The 21,995-nt window shown below is 38.3% G+C and overlaps 1 protein-coding gene across 28 annotated transcripts in view; it reads right to left on the bottom strand.

The window, feature by feature from the left end:
* GRIP1 (glutamate receptor interacting protein 1) overlaps window positions 1–21,995 on the bottom strand; it is a 311,868-nt gene that overhangs the window by 97,101 nt on the left and 192,772 nt on the right. For 25 of the 28 annotated variants that reach the window (XM_086884474.1, XM_086884480.1, XM_086884483.1 and 22 more), the window contains one exon: window positions 4,630–4,710. The exons of the other annotated variants lie outside the window; for them this stretch is intronic. In XM_086884474.1, coding sequence (XP_086740600.1) covers window positions 4,630–4,710 — 81 coding nt within the window. The remainder of the gene's footprint in view (window positions 1–4,629; window positions 4,711–21,995) is intronic. 28 annotated transcript variants of the gene reach the window in all.

The following is a 21,995-nucleotide window of genomic DNA, read 5'->3' as shown; positions in this document are numbered from 1 at the left end:
CTGAATTCACAGATGATTCAAATAGCTCTCCCAGTGTATAGTTCACACTATAGTTCTTCTGAGCCCTTGACTACTTCAGGCAACAAGACTTTACACAGCCAGAAGTCTGAGACAGTGCACATGTCTAGTCAGTAGACAGAAGAAGGAAAAAGTGTGGATTTTTAATTTTTTTAAAATTTAATGCTGACTAGATTGGGCACAGATTCACTTTTCCCAAAAATTAAAACAAAAATGAAGCACTGAGAAGCTAAAACATTTCACCTCAAAAAACTGTGGTGTTTTTTACTATATTTTCTCAGTAATGGTAAGTTTCAAGTCTCAATTAAAAATATGGACAGAAAATGAAACTTCTGTTGCTGATTCTATGAAATATTTTAATCGGTCTTAAATTTATGGTGTATTATTTTCATTTCACAAAGCACTAATTTTTATTCTTGTGTCAGGTCACTTCTTTCCCCTCCATGCCCCCAGTTTTCAGTAAGTAAATTGAAAACAAAGAAATAGATGAATAAAGTGAACAGTTTGCACAGCATTACTGTTGATTTACCCATGTTGTAAAAACAGGTAAGAGGACATTGGATTTTAGTTTGGAAAGCATGGGAACAGCTGCCCAGCCTGTCCATATTGGAGACAGTACAGGAGCATCCTTGTCTTGAAGAAAATATTAAGGTCTCCTTCACTTCAAAGCGCCTCTTGAACAGTGCCATCAGCTCTTGACACTGTGGCAGTGCCACAGAAATAGCTGATGTCCTTTTTAAAGCTCCTGCAGGAATAAGCAATGCCAGGAACACCACCTTTGGCTCACCCACTACTGCCCTTACCCTTGCCCTTGGCTGGGCACTGCCTGGACCCTCAGCAAATCAGGAAACCTCAGTCCAGGAACTCAGTGGGAACTACATCCATCTAAACCTAGGGATTCAAGAGACTGGCATTCAAATACCTCAATTTTAAATTACAGTTGTCTTTAGCTGCATCTGTGATTCTGAGGGAAGGGTCTTACCCATGACTTCTGAAACAGATTGTTTTCATTTATGTGCCTTAACACTAGTCCTGCACTGACAGTCTCTTCAGCAGGGCACAATACGCTCGCTCCCTTGGCTTCTGTAAGGACAGGGTAGCAATAAAGCAAAAATTCATTACATTCTGGTTGACAGTCTAAATTTAAATGCTTAGAGGGGAAAAATCTATTTGTTTCTGACTGTAAGCTGCTTCTCATGCTAGCATTACCTCAAGCCTTACTTTTAAGTTAAGAGATTTTGACTGTGAAGCTAAGTAACGTTTCAAACAATCATGTATATGTAACTGTAACTAAACACCTACACGTAGGCAAAAAAAAGTCCAAGTTTCAAACCGCATTATATTAATGCATATAATTTGAATTAACTATTATTTCAGCAATGCTGTAAATCCCTTTGAAAGGATCTGTTGCTTGTTGATTTTGCACCATGTGAAGACATGGTAAATATGACATGTAGTCTCATCACATGAATAATGCATTCTGCATCTCAAAAAAGCAAGTTCTGCTCCAGGGAGATGCTTAATCCATTCCTTCCTTCTGGGGATGAAAGGAATTAAACTCAGTGCACTGATCTCACAGTATGTGCTCATTTGACTTTAATTATAAAATGATTATTTCAACATTTTTTCCTGTAAAATAAACCAAGCCTGAGCTCCATGTAACCTCTACAGAATTACATTACTTCTCTGTGCACTCAGTCAGTGCTCATCAATACTGCTCTTTCAATACAGTTTCACATGGAAGGATAAAACCCACCTCTAGAGGTTTGCAGCTAGTATGGTAGTTTCAGACCTCACAGCAACAAAAGCTCCCCTTTTTGATAGTTGTCAAAAATATGGAGCAGTGAAATCCTTTAAAGTGAATTCAAATGTCAGAAGAAGGAACTTTCACCAGACACAGGGAGATGCCACGATCCCATTACCAGGCTGGAAGATCTGTATCTCACACCCTGTATATTTTCACTAGTATTTTTTTCACAGACTGCTCAAACCTGTGCAAAACCCTGCATACAATCAATTATCTTGCTAAAACCCAGAAGTTTTCTCTTGGCTAATTCAATGGGCAGAGCATTCCTTGGGAATAGAACATCTGCTGTCCATGTCTTAGGAAATGACAGAACATCAAGTGGAATAGACAGCTACACTGTCAAAGCTACTCCCATGCCTCAAGCTTGAAAAAGCAGCAGCTCAGGAATGTTATGTGTTATCAGGCATACCATCTGGGGAGACAGAAATGAATGCTTTCCATATAGGATAGGATCTCCATGTGAGGATTACTGACAGTAACTCCAGCTGACATGTTCCCATCCAGGTCCAGCAGAATTTACTGGGTTCATTGCATCACACCTTCCAATTCCAAAGCTATTTGGAGCTGACCTACATAACGTCAGAAATGTGATCCTGCTCCCAAGCAAAAGCAGCTGTTCTGCTTCTGGTCCTGTACCAATTAATGCTACTAGTTAATAGTGAACTTCCTATTGCCAAATGAAGCTGGCTAGCCGGGATGCTTCTGCACCTCTGCCAAGACTAATCCATAATGTGAATAAAATGCTCACACACAAGCAAGAACAGAAACTACTTAAGGTGCTATCTCACGTACAAAACATGGTGTCAAGTGATATAAATGTTTATAGGTTATTTTTAGAAACTTCAGTCGACTCCTAAATATTCAAGTTAATTCTCAAAATAATGCCTGGTTTTGCAAAGCCTTTTATGTATCTAAACCCACAACATCCCTTGCGCTACAATGGTAATTTGCTAGGGCATGAATAATTTTAATTAGAATTTTTTTTAAGTATCCAACCAGCTCTGTCTCATTTATCCTTTGGGGTTCCTAAGGTCTAGAGATGGAACAAGGCATTCAGATAAATGTCATAACTATATTAAAAGCTAAAGAATATACATAAGCTTAAATCAGCTGTTTTCAGAACATCTCAAACACAGCAAAGCACATCTCACTTGCATTATCTCTCTGAATAAACTGTGACTTATGCAGAGCACACAGTAAAAATTTACCTGCAATGCTCTCAAAAATTCCAGAATGTGCAGCAAAATGGTAAAAAAATTAAAATAAATGGTCATTAGTCATGATGACTATTACTCAATACTTGAGATTCCTAATCTTACCATATGCTTTGAAAAAAAGTTGTGCCAGTACATTTTCATCAAACTTTCTCATTAAAGAACACAAGCAAAAATCATCAGGATTTCTCAAAATGTCATGTGAAACCATCAGCTTCAGTCTGTTCTCAGACCTTGGTGTTTTATAAACACAGGAACCACACTATAAATGATAACTACTATGATCACAGCAAAAAAATCAAAAGGTTGAATACTTTCAAGGCCACAAATATTTGGCCTATGGGCTAAAGTATTACCTGAAAAGTACCCTATAGAGGTCTTCATTCACTTTGAAGAACAATGAATATCAATTTGTATTGACTTGGATTTAAAAAACTGCTTGATGTTTGTATAATTAAATATTTTCTTAGAAGAATAACAGCATACTGGATGCTGTAGTGATGTCTTTTCATAGTGGTTATGATCTTCATAATTCTACCATAAAAATAACAGTTTTTAAATCACTAGGATGTTTTCAATATTGAACAAGAATGTTCATTATAAGTAACACTAAATAAGCCAGCCTGCTCTCTCTCACACATAGAAACATGCACACAAAGCATCCACAAAATGTGCTTTGGCTGTTCACTGTAGGTATTGGGATGTGATCAGAGCCTAGCAGTGCAAAGGTCTGAGCTCCATCCCCCATCCACAGACTCTCTGTGGGTTGTGTGTCTTTGTTCAATAATAAAACCACTTAGCACAGGCAATATTTACCATTAGAAGGTGGGTGACATGACCTTAAAGCTTCTGATTTCTATTGCAATGCATCTCCCCTTCGAGTCAGAGGTTACCGTGCTTGAGGTGAGAACAGCAACATCAGTAATTCCACCTGAGTGCAACCTTTGTCAGCGTTCATTTGTCTTCATTAAAAGGTCTCTAAAATATTACTTGAGGTGAAAATCCCTTTAGATTGCTGCACTGTCTACACATCAAGCTTGTACATATATCAGACTTGTCTGAAGTAATTAAAGGAGACACAGGTTGAAAGATCACTTATTTTAACTAACCATTGATCGAATGGTCCAGCTTTGTGCGATGTGATGACACAAAAGACAGGGATGGACAAGTGATTCTACACGTGGCAGAAAGTCACATGAAGACAAGAACTCTGGCAGAGTGTTTCTCTGTTAGACTCCTAAGCCTGGCTGATGAGTAGTGGAAAATATGAGCCAATCTCCTTCTGCTATCCAAACCAGATACCAAAGCACAGATTTGAGAGGGCCTGAAAATATATAAGCCTCTGATGAAAAGGTGGCTGTGCTCAGTGTCTCAAATCTGCTGCGAAAGACAGAGATATGGAGATGCTCTTCGCAGCAAAAGCTCGAGACAACCTAACTGTGGAAACTACTTACAGCTCTCTTGGAACTTTCCTTATAAAGTTGCTTGATAGCAATTGCAATTGCTTCTTATAACTAGTTGAATTTTGATTAGTATTATCTTGCTGTTCAAAAACAAGTTAGTCATTACAAAAAGCGAAGCAAGTCTTACCTGGAATACTCTGTCTCCTCACAGACAGTGCTCCATCAGGTGCCTTTGCCTGGTTTGCAGATTTTGTGTAAGGACTCTCATCTAAACAGAAACAAGCAACACCTCCAGTTACTGTTAAATATAATGTTAAAAACAACATTTTTTTAAAAAATCCAGGTACTGTATGAATTAGCAGTGCGGATCACAAGAGATGCTGTGAGCCAGATGAAGATGGGCATTTCTGAATGCTAATTCAATGCTCAATGCCATGTTTAGATTTGATGACAAAGGCTCTGAACAGGAGAGCTGGAAAGGATGTGCTAAAACTCAAATTGGAGGTAACACATATTGATGACAGGCCTGATATACAAAGGCTTTTTCAGGTTTAACATAATGATAGAAATTGCCCTTTTCTCATGTTTAGAAGCTTCATGTGTCAAAGATTTGAATGACAGAGGCACTATCCCTGTTCAGGAGTAAAAGGCTTCCAGAAGCTTTTGAATATTCTGGCTGGGAAGATGCACTCCTTTTCCTTTAGGATCTGTCAATGTGTTGTTCCTTTTTCTTTGTAACAGTTGATTGGGGAAAACATTAGAAAGCTGTTGCCAAACAGGCCAGGCACATTTATGCCTCAAGAACAGCACTGTATCTGTCTGTGTCTAAATAGGAAGCTATGTGGAACACCTACTGATCAACTTCAGTGCATAAAAGACCACTAATGGTGGGATAAGCAGATGAGTCACCAATTAGAGCAGCATTAGGCAGAAAGTGAGTCACTTCTACATCCCTCTCAAGAGCAGAATGACAGTAAGGGAAAAGTCAAGTATATTGTTGCTTTGAAAAGGACAAGCTATAAGTGCAGGAAAGAAATGTGAATAAAGAGAAGAAATAGTATATGCATTTTATTATTTCAATCAAAAGAAAGAAATAAGAAGAAATAAGGCTTCTGCCTTTAATTGCATGCTCAATTATTGCTTTCCCTTTAATTGAGTGCTCAAAGACTTTAAAGTGTCACAGATCTTTCTGATTGCGTATTTTCAGTCAGACTGCAAATGACTGATGCATTTATACACGTGCATGAATACATGCTTAAATACTGATCAATGAGTAGAGGAATCAAAGACTACATTATCTGTTATAGCATCCTCAGATCAAACAGAACCATATAAACTTTTTCTGGAGAACCATCTTTTCAGCTGACACTCTTGACAGTATAATCCTTCTTTGCTGATTGCACTCCGGCAATCTGGCAAGGTCTCAGACTCCATTAGAAACTTGCATCAAAGGCAGCAGTCCACTTTCATACTAGTGAGATAAGGGCTTGGTCAGTATAATTTCATTTCAAACCAGGTCTCAAAGAAGAAACTGAAAGAGCTGGTTATCCTTTAGAACCAGAACTTCTGTAATTAAGTCTGCTACTGTTAGGCAGTTGCAACAACAAAAAGCTTAAATTAATTCAAAAGGAAAAAAAAAAAAGAAGGAAAAGCCAAAATAATTATTTATAGCCGTGAACCTTGATGAAAATACAGCAAGTAGCGAAGAATATGTATTGGTAAAATAGCACAACAGCCAATATAATTGTGTTTTCTACAGTAAAATGAACTGCAATTGTTTTAGGACTATAATGTTACAAGCAGAAGAGTAACAGACTTGATTATACTGCACGCTAGTACAAACACCAACAAAATAAAGCTGCCAGCTACAGGAAATAGAAATGGAAAAAAAATTAACATGGGTCCAGGTACATAATTTAAGAAACAGGTATGTAAAGCCTTATCCTTCCATTTGAGGTAAGTGGTTAAGCTAATATTATTGCATATATAGAATATACACCCCCTCATTAATGCAAAAAAAAAAAATACAGTAAGAGTGAACTAAAGTTTCTGAAAGTAGTAGCACTTATCTTTTTTTCCTTCACAGAAGAGGCACCACTAAGCTTGAACTCAATACAAGGCTTAAGACAAAGAAACTGAACATGTGGCTCATATGTCCCATCCATTACTACTTAGTTGCAGTTGCTGAACATGACAGCAGATAGTGTGAGGCACACATTTTTCTATTAAAAAGTGGGCAGGAAACATAATACAATTTCTCTATAACTGATGGATAGTGATGACTTCTGGGCCCTATTTGACTGTATGCCCTACCTATGAAAAATCTATCAATTTACAGAACAAAACAGTCCTCCCAAGTCAGACTTCTTACATACAAATTATTGCCATCAGATTGAGGGAGAGGAAAAAATGAAATAAGAATTTTCATAACCAGACCTTTTCCACTGAATCTTTGTCATTGAGCAAATGAGTAAATCATCTCCACTCCCATACTGAAAGAAGATTTTCCAAATATTGCACTGGACTAGGAGTACCTGTGGTTATTCTGAGCTCAGAACATGGAAATCTGCAGATTTTTCTGTTTAACAACACCAACGAGGAGAGGGGACTGCATATTCAAATACTTACTAGAGAGCCTGAGCAAAAATGTTTTCTACATAATAACTGGCAGATGTGAAAGTAAGACTGCACAGATGAGTTACCTAGTATTTTAATTTAAGCCTATTAACACTGAAAGCTTAACAGATGCTTATATGGGTTAGGTACTGGAGGCATGAAATTATATTGCATTGCATTTTTTAATCAGTTCACAGGTTCTCATAGCAAAACAAAGGGCCCAGAAAGTTTCTTCATAAACTTCTGAAACCCCATAAATGCAAAATATACACTATTATTATTGGGAAAGAACAATGAGCCATTGCTGGACTGGTAAGCTGTTCTCAGAACTGGGTAGGATTTGCTTCCAATGCCCTTTTAACAGTAAAATCAGACTGAAACATGACTAGAAATAGGTTTAAATGACTCCAAGGAGCAAGGGAAAATAAACACAACCAACTGTACAAAGAGTTCTTATTGCGATGCTTAACTGAGACAGAAAAGCAAAATAAAGATCAGACAGATGCAGAAATATACGTCATCCTAAAGAAACTAGAGAGACAAGGAAGTCCTGATAGCCTTGAAATGTCAGACACCATCCGTGGTGCCCCAAAGGAAAAAAATCTGTTTTTACGTACTAACAAAGTTGCATGAGTAGCCACAAGAATTTATCATCAAATTAAAATTTCTTGATGCCTTCATCCACTCTACAGTTAGCAGGGAGGGTCTTAAAAATGCAAAAATGTCTTATGACAGCACTGCCTAGGGGGATTTGTAGGAGAGTTTTGTATTACCAGCACTGATAGATTTGGAGATGAAACTCAATTCAGCAAGCCAACACACAGAAAAAGCAAAGGAGCAAAGAAGGATATAAAGCATTCCCCCTCCAAACAGGAGATAATAACTCAGTATCAGGAAAAAAAGTGATATAATTTAAGACATCACACGTACAAAGTAGAGGGAGAAACAGGCTAGATTCAGAAAGATAAATCTCATCTGTTTACACCCTTAATAGTAGCACATCATCAGCAGGGAGCGAGCCACAGTCCATAAAGAACTCACAGGCCAAACTGCACTGCCCCAAAGCACAGAAATGGCTCTCCTGGACACACAAACCCTGTTTGTGCTGCAAACCCTGCCACGCAGAGCACCAGTGCTTGGTTCTTGTCTGCTTCTGAAGGAACCACTCCACAGGTGGCCACATCCTCTATTAGCTTAGCTACACCCATCCACTTGTGCAGCTGCTTTTTACACCACTGGCCTTTTTTCCTCTTGTAATTCCTCTGGCTAAAAAATTCAGACAACTCAGAGTAAACAATTTCAGCTAGTCAGTAGGTCATATAAAAGTGTCAGCTGTGCCAGCATATCTCTTCACTCAGTGACTGCAGGAAACCAACCCTCTTAGGCTGTTAAGAGGCAAGGGTCATTTCCCCCAAATTCATACTCTGCATGTTTCTTACAGCTGTAAATGTGCAATAGTGAAAGATATACATTGTATTAATTCACTCCTTCTTGGCAGAACACAAGTGATAATTTGAGAGGTGACACCTTGCAGATTATTAAGATTCTTAACCTAACCAAAGGGACCTTTTTATCTTCTCCTTTTTTTGTCCTCACCAAACAGCCCTGAACACCAGTAACAGTAGCTTGCACATCATCCTTTCAAAGCTCTGCATAGCATTAAAGACTACAAAGATAATATCAAGTGGACAGGGAAGTACTCCGACTCATTACAGCTATTACTGTAGGTTTATTGCCTTTTGCATGTGTGGTAGATAAACAGCTTTTTTTGCACTTTCCTCCCTATTTTTAACCTGATGGCATCTCTATGATGCCATGATCAACTGAATGATGCAATCTTTGAGTTAGGGACGGTGCTGTGACCCATTTATATATATCATTCTGCATTGCCCTTACTATACAGGTGTGGAACATCTGTCCAAGACTAAAGGCTCTAAAGACTGTGAGAAAGAACAGTAATGTAACCCCAGAAAGAATATACATGAGACAATTTGTACAGATATATATCTGAAGTGCCTGTTACTGTGTCAGCAAAATGACCATGTGAAATCTTTAGATACTTGCTGTATTTAGTTTAATATCCTTTGAAGGATACCAACTGGGGGTACATTAATAGGCAATAAAAGGAAGGCCTAAAGATACTTCCTCAACAGTGAAGTCTAGATGTTCAATGTTTCAAGCAGTTTATGACCACTGAACTATTCTTGTGTCTCTCTTGGGGGTTGTGAAAGCTATTGACACAAGAATGTTGTTTACAGGTGTGGTAAAGGCTAAGGGCACTCCCTCCTTCAACTCTTGAAAAAGGTTTAGGGGATGTTTCCTTCACTGCTGCTGCCACACACGTCCATGCTGCTGATAACTGCTGAACCCAGTAAGTGTGCCCAAATCCTGTGCGGGACTAGGTGGCCCCAGAAGGTGACTAAGAACAGCTTAGTTTGATACAGCCTGTTTGATATGAAGGGGAAGCTTCTTCCCATCCCACTGGGAACAGCTCCTGAACAGCTCTGTGGCTGTCACTTTGCCCCTCCTGCATGGACAGGAAAGGTGAACATGCTTCACTTGTTCTCAGCTCTATGTCACCATTTGTACCTGCTTCTCTACTGCAAAACCTGCATTACAGGGAGCATGTGACATCAAATTTGTACATGAGTAATTTCAAACACAGGAATTTTCTAATACTTAGGAGCTTGAAAGTTGTATTACATGTTTTCAAAAGCAGATGTAAAAGCATTATAAGGGAGAACAGAGTTTCCAGCTTTCAGTTCTTCATTTTCCATTCTTTGATGGCTTTACTTATGTCTCACCACAGAACACACCATTCTTTGGCCAAGGAAAAAACTGAATTTAAACAATTTTACACCATAACCATGTAGGTCCCAAGGAGACTTCATGACCCAAGCAAGTGAAATCTGATGTGTCCCTCAAATGTTCCCCATTGTGAACAATCTCCAACTAAGCCCCAAGACCCCTCAGAGAAGCACATTACGTCTTCAGCAGGCTAACCTCCAGCTGTCTCAGTGTACAGGAGTAAAACCAACTTCATGTGCTGCTGTTTACACGGTTTGGGACATCATGCAGCTCAGACAAGTAGAGAATCACATGTCTGTACAGAGATAGAGACACAGAGATTGTCAAGAGGATTGGCTGCAATTGAGAGAACATCTCCAAGATTAGTTCCTCAAAAAATAAGATCACCAGAGTCCCGGTTGTTACTTCACACATTCCTAGATCTGTAATATTACATTCACTGAAATTTGTTGTTCCTAAGCTTTATAAAGAAGAGTATTTTTCACTAAAAACAATGGATTTTTATTAATCCTGCCAGTACAACACAAAATACCATAGGTTCTCATACTTCCTACATCTGAAACCCATCTTGAATTTTATCTTTAAATGGCACAAAGCTCAACGTTATCTAAAAACATATTTTCTTTGCACAATATCATACCATTGACAGTAAATTCTGGGCTACAGCATTCATCATTATCTTCACTGCCTGCAGCTAGAGGCTTCTACAGATAAAAATAAACATGCATCCACTGATGCCTGTGGTTTATAGAAGCTCTGAAGTTGGGGAAAGCTTACAAAGAGTCTTGGTAGAACTTTTAGGATCATTCCTGCAGCAACTGACTCTCTTCAAAACTCAGACCTTTCTGTTAAAGATATTCAGTTCTGTGACAAAGCTGAAACACTGTTTGGAGCAAGGACTTCAAGCCCACTCTCACATTCACATGAAGTACCCAAACTCCCAGCTACACAATTCTCTAGCCTTGCTAGCTCACTCTGACAAAAGTAACAAAAAAAAACCTTAGAGAAGACATTTTTCCTGGGAAAGGAGGATGTTTTTGTAAGATTCCCTTTTAAATAATGCAGAAGTCTAGAGAAAAAATAACATCCTGGAACATTCATGGTTACTACAGTGTCACTACAGCTGAATCAGAGCATAAGAGACTATAAACTGTTGAAAAAAGACACAAAATTATCTCAGCTTTTTTCACCAGATGTGTAATGTACAGATTTTGAATGTATACGCTTCAGGAAACAACAGAACGTCAACAATTTGCTTTGCCCATATGCTAACCCTTTCAGATGTGTTATGGGAGCTCCAACCATGAAAGAAAGCATTCATTTCTCCTACTGGTGCAGAGGAATAATAATTTTTCAAGTTCATTTTAGAGCTATGGCTTCAGTCACTTCCAATGAGACTTGATTATTGAAATGGCAATGCTGCTCTTCAGTGCTTAGAATTATCTACATTTTTTTTAAGAATTGCATGTAAAGTAGTCATTAATGGACTAGGCTCCAAGTAGGACAAATATGGATGTATTTAATCTTAATCCTTTCTTATCAAATTGTGTGCTCAGTGCTCTTGAGAGCAGTCTTTATTAAGAAAACATAGGGTTTCAAATGCTTCCATAAGTAGCATTTGTTGGTGTGTGTGACATGGAAAAATTACAAGAAGAAAGAGTTAGAATAGCTCCCCTGGTAATTTTCTTTTCCACATTTAGCAGACATGTTTCTGGTTTTCTTAGAAACTTAATTTTAACAGTTATACTACCAATGAATAACTGTGTTGTCTCTCTAAAGTGAAAATTTATTCAATTTTATTATACTTTATGTAAATGTAATTCTCTTTTTTCTGAATTATATGGTTACTTATTACAGTAGCAGCTCAGTTTTAATCTAGAAGCAAGAGAAGCAGGGTACTGTAATTATGCATAACTGTGAATCCATTTCATATTGATATTTACAATACCTCAGCAAACTTGACTCTTTGAAAAATGATCTGAATATCCTCCAAGTTTGCTTGTGCAAAGTTAATTTCCTACGCCTGTGCTTAGGCACCTGAATGGAAATGCTTGGTTTCCTAAATGACTGAGTATGCTGATCTCCTCCCAAAGCTATTTTGCTCATGAAAATTCAGAACTTTCCAAGACCATTTAAAACATGCAGGATCTGCAGAAAGCTCAAAATGTGTCTCAAGAGATATTAGCATATGGTGAAATTCACTTCAGTGGATTATCTAATAAAGAAGTAATCCTATTTAAATAATACCCCAACCACAAACTACTTCAAATCTGATAAATGTCTTTTTGTTTATACAGCATCAAGCATTAAGCACGAATGCCATAAACCAGAATCATCACTGAATTGTTACATAATTTTAAAATTCAACTTGAGTTTCACTTTATTGTCTTGAGCTGCTGTTTATTGTTTATGGAAATAATGGGCATCACATAAGTGATATGTGTGAGGCTTTCCCAGAACAGCTAGAAACTGAAGAAGCTGGTGCGTGAAGAACTGGAAGAAACTGGGGATACAAACTATTTTGATTTCTGCCACAATCTTGGGATTTTTCTGTACATACAGCTTATGCAGAAAACCTTATCCTGGAAGATGGGGCTATAAACCTTTTAATTTAAAAGGAAATTCCTAAGTGTCACAGGTATCACTGATGAGAAGCATTACCACATATTCAAGCTTCAATTTTATGTTGAACACCCTGCTCCATACCAAGTGTTTGTTGCACATATGTAGCTCTGATGTACTGCTGCAAGCTGGCGTTGTATGAAAGTGCCATACATTTGCTTTTGGGGGAAAAAATACACTGAAAAATGTTTTCTTTACATTCTTTAAGTTCTAATATTTAATAAATTCAATTACTTTAACACTGGGAAATGCTAGATCAGCATCCCTCAAGAATATTTGAGCATTAATGTCACACTTCATGGAAAAACACTTTTTTGAACAGCTATTAACTCTAAAAATGCATCAGTTACCTTTAATGCTCTACCCTTGGTTCAGCTACCTATTCCCTGATGAGCTGGGAAGACAGTGGTAGCTGATAGGGAGAAAAGGGGCCAAGCCATATCTCATGGCACCTGACTGCTGAGGCTGCCCACCACTGTGCCTCCTGTGGACAAAAGGCAATTGGCCTCCTGGCCAACAGCATTCCACTGTGTGTTAATCAAACACAGTGTGTGGTATGATCTGTTGTTACATTTGTAGTTAAAATGCAGCAGCAGAAATATATATTGGTCATCTGAGTTCTGCACGGCGCCTTTCCTATACCAGCAGATCTTAACAGTGATGTTTATGTTTTGTGCACCAACTATGCCTGTGCTTGTTCAGCCCAGTCTCAGTAGAGGTTTTCCCTACAGTCTGGCTGCTTTAAAATGAGGATGTAGAAGAGAGGAAGAGACATAGCATCTTTCATGAGTGCAGACTGCAACACAAAGCAGATCAGGAACATCTGCCCAGGTTGCTGACATTACAGCTGGAAGGGATTGGGGGAGAGAGGATGTCAACTAGGAACTTCCCTACTGCATGCCAGGGAAAGCAGAAGCTAGTTGCAGGTGTTCATGGGGAAGCCAGTGATAAAGGTTAATAGCTGAACCAGTGAGACGGTCATTCAAGTTGCATAAAACATAAGTAAAATATGTTAAACTGTTCAGAAAACAGGTGTTTAGTTTGCTTCACGGAAAACAGGAACAAGCAAAGTCACAACACTATTTCAAAGAAAAGAAGTTAGAAATTATATTTTTTTCTTGAGGTTAGTTATCCCGTTTCAATTCTGGTGCTGCACTACTGCTATTTGCAGTAAATTATATAATGTGTTTTTCAGCCTATTTGTGTCTGTGAGTGTTTCTGGTGATGACATCTTCATCACCTTCCTCTGGAAGCTGCTCCACAGGATGCATCAGGTCTCACAGCTGGAAAATAGATCCCTCCATCAGTCTGCAACTTTCTTTCCTTGCTTTAACTGTCATTGTATTATTCCTAATAACCTAATTCCGCTCTTCAGAAGATCTTATTAAGAGTATCTCTCATGTATTCTGTTCATTCCAAAAACCAGACAGATTACTGAGCCTACTGCTTTAGGCTCAGGTCCAACCAGTTCTTCATACTGTGCCTGACCTAGCACAAACACTGGCTGATCTTGTCACCAAAGCACAGTGTACACACTGACTAGGATATTCATTTGATGAAGTGTCCCATTTAATTTTAAAACAAGAATTTACACATGTTTAACTCTAATGTGGACAACATTAAGAGTAAAGCATACTTTTCCATCTTTGTAATGTATACATTTGCAGCGTTATAGTTATTCTTTTTAATCCCACTAACAAGCTTTATTTGATTCACAGGATGCCACTAGGAGCTGCATAAACATTATACCAGTACCAGTGTATTTATACTGGCATGCCAGTGGGATTGTCCCTCTTATTTATAGACCAAATGACACACATTAGTACAAATTGGCACTGCTCAGGCTTAGTGAAAAACAGATCTTTCAGACTGCACTTCTTTCAAGAGTCAGGCCATAAACCTGGCACCTTCCTCATGGCCTTGTGAAATACTGTCCTACTTTCAGCCCCTTCTCTGGAAGAGTTTACTCAATATATCCACAGAGACTGTGCAATAATTTAGACTAACTTCACTTGTCAGCAAAACTTCATTGTTTTTGGAAGATGTGACAAGTTTGAACACAGTGCAGAGCAAGATTCTTTTTAAATAAAGTGTTGTGTGCTCTTAGAAGTGGGAACAAAGCATAGTAACAGAAGAGATGTCAAGTTGACAAAACAATATATACATATTTGTCTTACTTAAAGCTCACATAAAGCCTAGGCCACCTTCTGTGCTCCAGACAGCATCTATCCATGCATGTAGTTCTTTACAGCAAGGCTTTTAACCTGTCAAACAATCTTTATTTGCTAGTGTCTCCTGGGTCCTATTTAATCTCAAAGCTTATTTAGGGCAAGCAGTTCACTGTCTGCAGTATTCCTCAAATTCTGTAAAATGGTAATTATTAGATCTGCTTGCTCACATCTTTTCCTACATGCAACTTAGTCCATGCTTTTTGCAATCCTGTGGAAAATACAGCAATAAAGAAATAGGTGAAAATGAATGTATGGCATACACTAAAAATTATACCCCGATAACCTTCAATAATGCAGACCAATAATTTTTAATCTTTCTATGCACAAATCTCCCAAGCCTTTCACCTAGGATCCCTTCTCTTTCAGGAATTCACAGTTGTACCTACACATCTTTGGCTCTGAATCTCCTAGAAAAAACAACAGCATTAACTTATTGCCAGTCACAACTGCAGAAAAAATAAATATGGATTTAGTTTTTCAAACTGTGAAAATTCTACTTAAACTTTTTCTCCCAACACGAATGGTGTTGCAATTACATCTTTCTGTGTATTCAGCACATTGCCAGCATTTTCAGATCTATAACAATGTGTTTATGTGTGTGTGCATGTGTGTTTAATTTTAACAATGGATTTTAATAATTTCAAAATAGACAACAGAAAGCAACTGAAAAAACCAAGAAACATCACATATTAAAAGTAAGTCAAATCAACCTGATGCAGCTAAAGGACTCAATCTGCATGCTGTTTTAGGCAAAAGCTCAGACCTTCCAGACTGGCCATACAATGAAGGTCAAATAAGCTCTTGTTTTGGCAGACCAACAGCATGATGAATGCCAGAGTCCAGATCACTCTATCATGGCTAGCCTGTGCCTTGTCCAGGCTTTTTATAATGAAAGACTGAGGGAAACCAAGCTGATTTTAAGAGCCAGAGTAGAATATAACTATTAATAAGACATGGTGTGTAAGACTTCAGACCCAATGAAGTGCTAAATTTATTAAAATCTGCACACTATTTAGGCTGTGGAATACATCTATACTAAACCTCTGAAAAAAGGAAGTTAAGAAAAATAGCCCACATCATTATTTCACAGAGACACTATTTCCTATTTCCTTCATGATGTGAAGTCTCTAATAGGAGAGCCTGGTGCAGAATACAGTACACATTAATGTAAACTGCAATAGAGAAGGAAGGGAGAAACATTCCTATGCAAGCGAGGAGCAAAACGCTTTCAATTACTTGCTGCAGTTTAGCAATCCAGGTGACAATAGCATCTTATTAAACCCACCAGGAAGCACCTATATAACCAGCAGCACACCCCCATCAAGCAGACAGTACAGCCACAGGCACAGCTGACATGGTATTGACCAAATCAACATGAAAATGCAGAGGACAGTATCTGTACCAATAACCAGGGCACAATGTCTTACAGGCAATTGCACAAGTTTGATCTTAAAGCATTTCAAGAAATAACTGGTATTTAAAAAAACCACAACTAATTCAAGCTATGATTTCTATATTACACAAAGCAAGTGGTTTGCTGCAGAGTCAGAAAGTTGAGTTGAACACACTCATTTAGACTGTGAGAACAGCAAAGCCACTGAGAGTCACAATTGTTGATTAAGGCAGTGGCTTTTAACCTTTTTCTGTCAAGCCCTGAAAGATCACACACTACTGTGAAACATCTCTTGAAAGGCCCTAAAGAACAAATTATACCTTTACTGTACTGCAATTTATTTCTTAATGTGTACAACACAACTAAGTATATAAACAAAGAAAAATAAAGACCATTAAGACTAACAGGCACCATCATCTGCCCTGAGAGCTTCAACAAAACAACTTTCTGCCCTCCAAAGCCAACACATTCTGACTTCCAACTTTTACATTGGTTTTAGCTGGCCAGAAACATAAATGCTTCTGAAAACATTTCCAAACAGGAGTTTGGACTGCGGAACAAGCGCTGTTAACTCTGATGTACAGTGCCAGCTCAATGTGCTTTTCTGGTGCATTCCTTGTGAGGAAAGCATGGGGAACAGAGGCAGACCCATGGAGGAAGGGCATCTACCTCTTGTGGGAGTACACCAGCACGTAAGGGGGTGGGAGCATCAGCAGGGCAGGGTGTAGAGGATGGAAGAGTAGAGAAAGTACAGCCTGGTAACAAGAATCAGTGGTGAGCATGCTGTATGAGTAGCAAATAGAAGGAGAAGCCTTGTCAGAGTTTGCAATACACAAATAAGTAGAACCTGTTTGGTCCAAAATTCTTGAGGGGGTGGGGGGGGGGGGAAGGGTGGGGTTGGAAGAAGGAGAGGAAGGTTGCTTGCTCTAAGTTAAATGTCTAGGTAGATGTACTTTAAAAACAGCCTGGGTTGCCATCAATCACTCTGAAAAACAAACACATTAAAACCCACCTAAAGTGGTCTACCAGCAAAACCCCTGCCATTCCCTATGCATAATACAGGAGTCAAATTATTCTTTGTGAGGCTTATAAAACACCTCACTAACACCTTCTCCTTGTCTCTCATACTCCACAAAAATTCCATTACTACTCCTGGCTTCTTGCCGTAAGAGAATAAATAATAATAAACTCATTGTCTATGAGGCTTATGGGTGTTCAAAGCTGCTAGTCACCTGCCATTTCCATGTAAAGTACAGACCCAAGCTGACTTATCCTTGAGGGAGTGGTAGGGCAGCTGAGCTGGTGGTATTGACCCTAGGCTTTCTGAACCCATTCTGTCTCAGAGTTTAAAATAAAAATGTTGTTTTCTCTGTCAAAAGACACTTCCACCAAACAGTTCTGTGAAAGCAGCTCCCATGCTTCATATTTCCATGTAAGGTCAGACCAGAGGCAAGGGATGCTGAACAAAGCTGTGCTTTTGCATGTTCCACAGCAGCATTATTTCTGCCTGCTTCTTTGAGTCCACACTTTTTCCCTTTGAAGGGTCAATAAATTTTAACAGTGTATACAGAATAGAAGGAATAAAGAAATGAGGTCTGACAGGAAACATAACAGAAAATAAATATATGCAATGCATAGGGTGCTGTGTGTCAAGTAAGGAAGAGGGAGAGAAGAACAAAACCAAACTATATCAGGTTGCAGAGGAAAAGGAAAGGAAGTAACAGTATGGGAGAGGATGAATGGGAAGAGATTAATCCCACTTCTCAATTCCTTCTTGATTGCTTCCCAAACTCCTCTAACAAGTTCTATTTCCTGCTAACTACACAGTACAACTGAAGCAGCCTGGTTTGAAATCACACAGGTGTTAAAAGTCCTTGGCTATGACATCCTACTCCTAATTGCAAAAGGCCAATGGAGAAACCACTGGAGAAGTTGATTTGGCAAGAAACACCAAGACACCACGATCACAACAGGAACTAATACTTTGCTGCTTTCCTTCCCAAACTCTCCTCTGCTCTAGGATAATGTTTCTCCCAGTGAGACGGAAGTGAACAAGGGAGACAGTGAAAGCTGTGTTTATTTTCTGTCACCGTCACCAGCTCAAGGAACCTGAGTGGGAAAACAAGCTAGGAAGTTCAGGAAACAAAACTCTTAACACTTTTGCAACCATGCAAGAATTTTTGGTTCAGATAATTTCTTCAATATTCTGCTTAGTAAAGAAGCACACATAACAGTGATAGGGCTACTGCTGTCATTATATGGATGAAATAAAAATAAAGAAGTGTCAATGACAACTTAAAAACAAAACAAAGTGAACATAAGGTCTTGGCAGACAAATTATTTCTTTAACCACCACTGTTTTGAACACATTTTTCTTTCTAGCATGATTCTTTCAGGGACTGGGTTAGCCTCAGAATTGCTCCCATTACTACCAGTATGAAAGTCTATTGAGACTTGCATGTAAAAAGTTAATTAGAAGTTGAATAAAATGACAACAGAGATCAAAGAATGTCTATTCCCCAAGTTCATGCCAAGATCCATATATATGTAATGTTTCATACAAGCAGTATAAGTTCAAGATGTTTTTTTCAATAAAGATTATGATAAAGAATAAAATGTTCCCATTATCCTTTTCTAATGGATTTATTCAAATTAAATCAGAAGTTAAAACAAGAAAGTTGAACACAAAAGGATTACTCTTTCATTAATATTGCCAGGGTAGCTTCAGTTTAGTCAGACTGGCTACTACAGCAATAGTAAAAGCAATAATTTTCCTTAAGACCCTGCTCTGAAGAGTATGGCAGTTTAAGGGATCATTTCTTCTTATTAAAGCCAAATGAAAAGGCAATGGGATTTTCAAGTTAGCAGACTGCTTTAGATCCAAACACAGGCTGGATGCTGTTCTGATTTGGGATGCTCTCCTCCTCTGGTTTTGCAGATATTCAGGCACATGCAGGGTCTTTTGCTGTCTAAGTACATTGAGAAAATCAAGACATGTACATTTACATAAAATGTACAATAATATATTTTTCTGTGTTGTGATATTGTATTATGTTTTATAATGTAAAGAAAAGTAAGCAAATATCCATCACAAATCTATACACCATAATTTCTACAAGCATTTCTAAAATATGGCACTTAATATCACATTCCTAAGTGCATCTATAACAAAACAGGCCACTACTGTAGCAGCCTCTTGCTGAATGCCCTGGCAAACTGCAGTGAGCATGGCTGTTTGCAAGTCTGATACCCAATTTCTATGTAAGAATAAAAAATATTTTGGATATTGGAAGTCACACATTCCTCATTTTAGTCTCTTCTAAAAAAAAATACTGTAACATTTATTTTCATAAAGCTCATAAAAATAAATGTTTCCAGCACAGTGATTTACAAGACAAAACAATAGCAATTTCAGAATAACAGCACATTGATGCAAAAGGGCTATAAAAGATTGTCCAGTATTTTTTCATAAACACACAATCTATTTTAAAATTCCCAGATGTGTGGGCTACCATCCCTTTCTTCATAAATTTTTTGTGTGCTCATACACACTTTAAAATAGACAGAAGTTTATTAAGGTACATCAAAGTGAAGAAAGAGGCTGCAATCCATTCATGCATACAGACACTGATCTACACAAAACCACCACTGCAGTAGCTTTCCATTTAAAAAAAGCTCAACTTTGTTACCTTAGTTTTTCTTCAATTAGTATTTAAAGACTTCACAACCATTCAAGCATTATTTGCAACTAATCTCCAGTCTTACACAAATTTTAGTCCTTCCCACTGTACAATAGAAACAATGATTTTATGTGAACAGGTAAGTGATAAAGGAGTAGAGTGGATTTGTAAAGGTATGAGTGCTGATTTTGACTGACCCAGTTCCCGTAAGAAAACCTGCCTAAATGAACAAAAAAAGCCATTATAGATTATAATTACAGCTCTCCTGGACAATCTTAGTGAGTCATCATTTCTTCATGTTGACATTTTAGCTTGCCAAAAAGTAACTCTGATCCTGGCAATTTGCTAGCTCCCCATACAACTTAGAATATCCCCAGTCCATTGTAAGTTTTTTGTTCCCCAGCCAATTCAAGCCAGTACACTGCAAATCCTCATGACAACCCAGAGAGGACAGTGACACTGAAAAAGATCAAGGAGGGAGAAGAAAATGTTAATTTAATTGATGGGTTCAGCGGGCAGATATTAGGCAGATGTCACACATTACGCATATATGTGCTCCTTTTTCTATCACCTCCAGACTTTTACAGAATAATTTAGGCCAATCATCCAAGCCCATGAAGCACTGTGGAGTAAGGCACAGCAGTCAACTCATCCACATGATAGGATGATTAGCACTTAGAATGCAACTCTGTGAACCTCTATCATTATTTTAATGACACTTTATGTACTAATTTTAAATACAACAGCTGCTTCTCTCAAGTTCTTGCTACCGGATTTTGCTAAAGATCACCTTTAACATTACAACATAAATTCAGTGAGATCATACATAAACAGAAAACATCCATTACCACCTCAGTGAACAGATTTGTGGGTTTTGAGACTTACCTTTAAGACATTCCATATGAACTCACTAAAACTGGAAAACAAATAGTGGTATCAATATCGGCAGAAAAGCCAAATAAGCATGAAGCCAAGGCATTTAAATTATTGAAAAGTCTATAGAGCTATTCTCACACTTAAAATCCACATTTTCTCCCTAGGAAAGGACTATGCAGTCAATTCCATTTATAAGACACTACACTTAAAAATGAAGCAATAAAGACTCTGGATAAAATATATCTTCACTTCAGTTGACCTCAGAAATGCCCCCCAAATAAAGTATCATCTGACCTGTCTAGTACTAGAGTTTCACAAAATAACGATTATTCTCTTCTTTCTTCAAGAACATTGTGCAAGGAACACAAATTTCCTTCTGTAAAAGATAATTTATATTTTATATTATCTACTATTTATGAAGTAATTTGAGTTTATCAAGAGAAAGCTACTATGGAGAAATGAAATCTTAAGGAGAGATCTTCATGAAGTGCACTTTATGATCATTTCCTGCTCTTGCAAGAAATCATTCTGTTAATCTAGGTTCAATTCACCATGGCCTGATGGCCAGGACCGGCCTGGCTCCACTTGTCATGGAGCATTTCCCTGCTGTCACACACGGCTGCTGGAAGCAGTCAGCAAGAAGGAGAAATGATCCTGCAGGCAATTACATGTGTCCTCCCAGACAAGTTTCAGACAGGAGAGCGATTTTGAACTGAGCCCATGCAGAACAAAGCACAGCTATGTGGTGACTGACCCATGTTTCACCTGGACTGCTATGTTTGATGCTAAATGGAGACTGTGAGGTTTTGAAAATGTGTGCAGCCACATAAACCTATGCAAGGAATCAGGTTCATGGCTTACTGGGACTAGAATTGTAACTGCCACCCAGCAGCACTCTTTTTCCACCACAGGAGGTGACAACATCCTCCCCAGACCCACTGCGGGCATATTTTCTATTATAGCCAAGTGAAACATTCACTGAAACTGGCAGGTATTTTCAAGGTTGCAGCAGCGAGTTGACAAGCTGAAAGCAGGTGATTTCTGCTGCTAAAACACTTCAAGGAGGAGAAAAAAATGGTGTGCTAATATTACCAGGGATAACTATATCTCTGACTTCCCCTTACATCCTCAAGTATGTATGTATGAACATATGAAGTATGTTCCTCATTAGCCTGCCTTCACCTTTGGTGTCTAGCTACCATCTCCCCTAGGAATGTGAGCATGAAGGAGGGAGGGAGACTGCTCTGCTCTTTTGGTTGGTTTTGAACGTGGCTCCCTAGCTAACTGTGCTGACCACTATTCACTCTGGACCAACAAAGTCATAAAA

This window comes from Cyanistes caeruleus, chromosome 4 (assembly GCF_971803275.1).
Source record: "Cyanistes caeruleus chromosome 4, bCyaCae1.hap1.1, whole genome shotgun sequence".
Classification (NCBI taxonomy): Eukaryota; Metazoa; Chordata; class Aves; order Passeriformes; family Paridae; genus Cyanistes; species Cyanistes caeruleus.
Note: the sequence above shows the minus strand (reverse complement) of the source record. Positions and strands in the feature narration are given on the sequence as shown.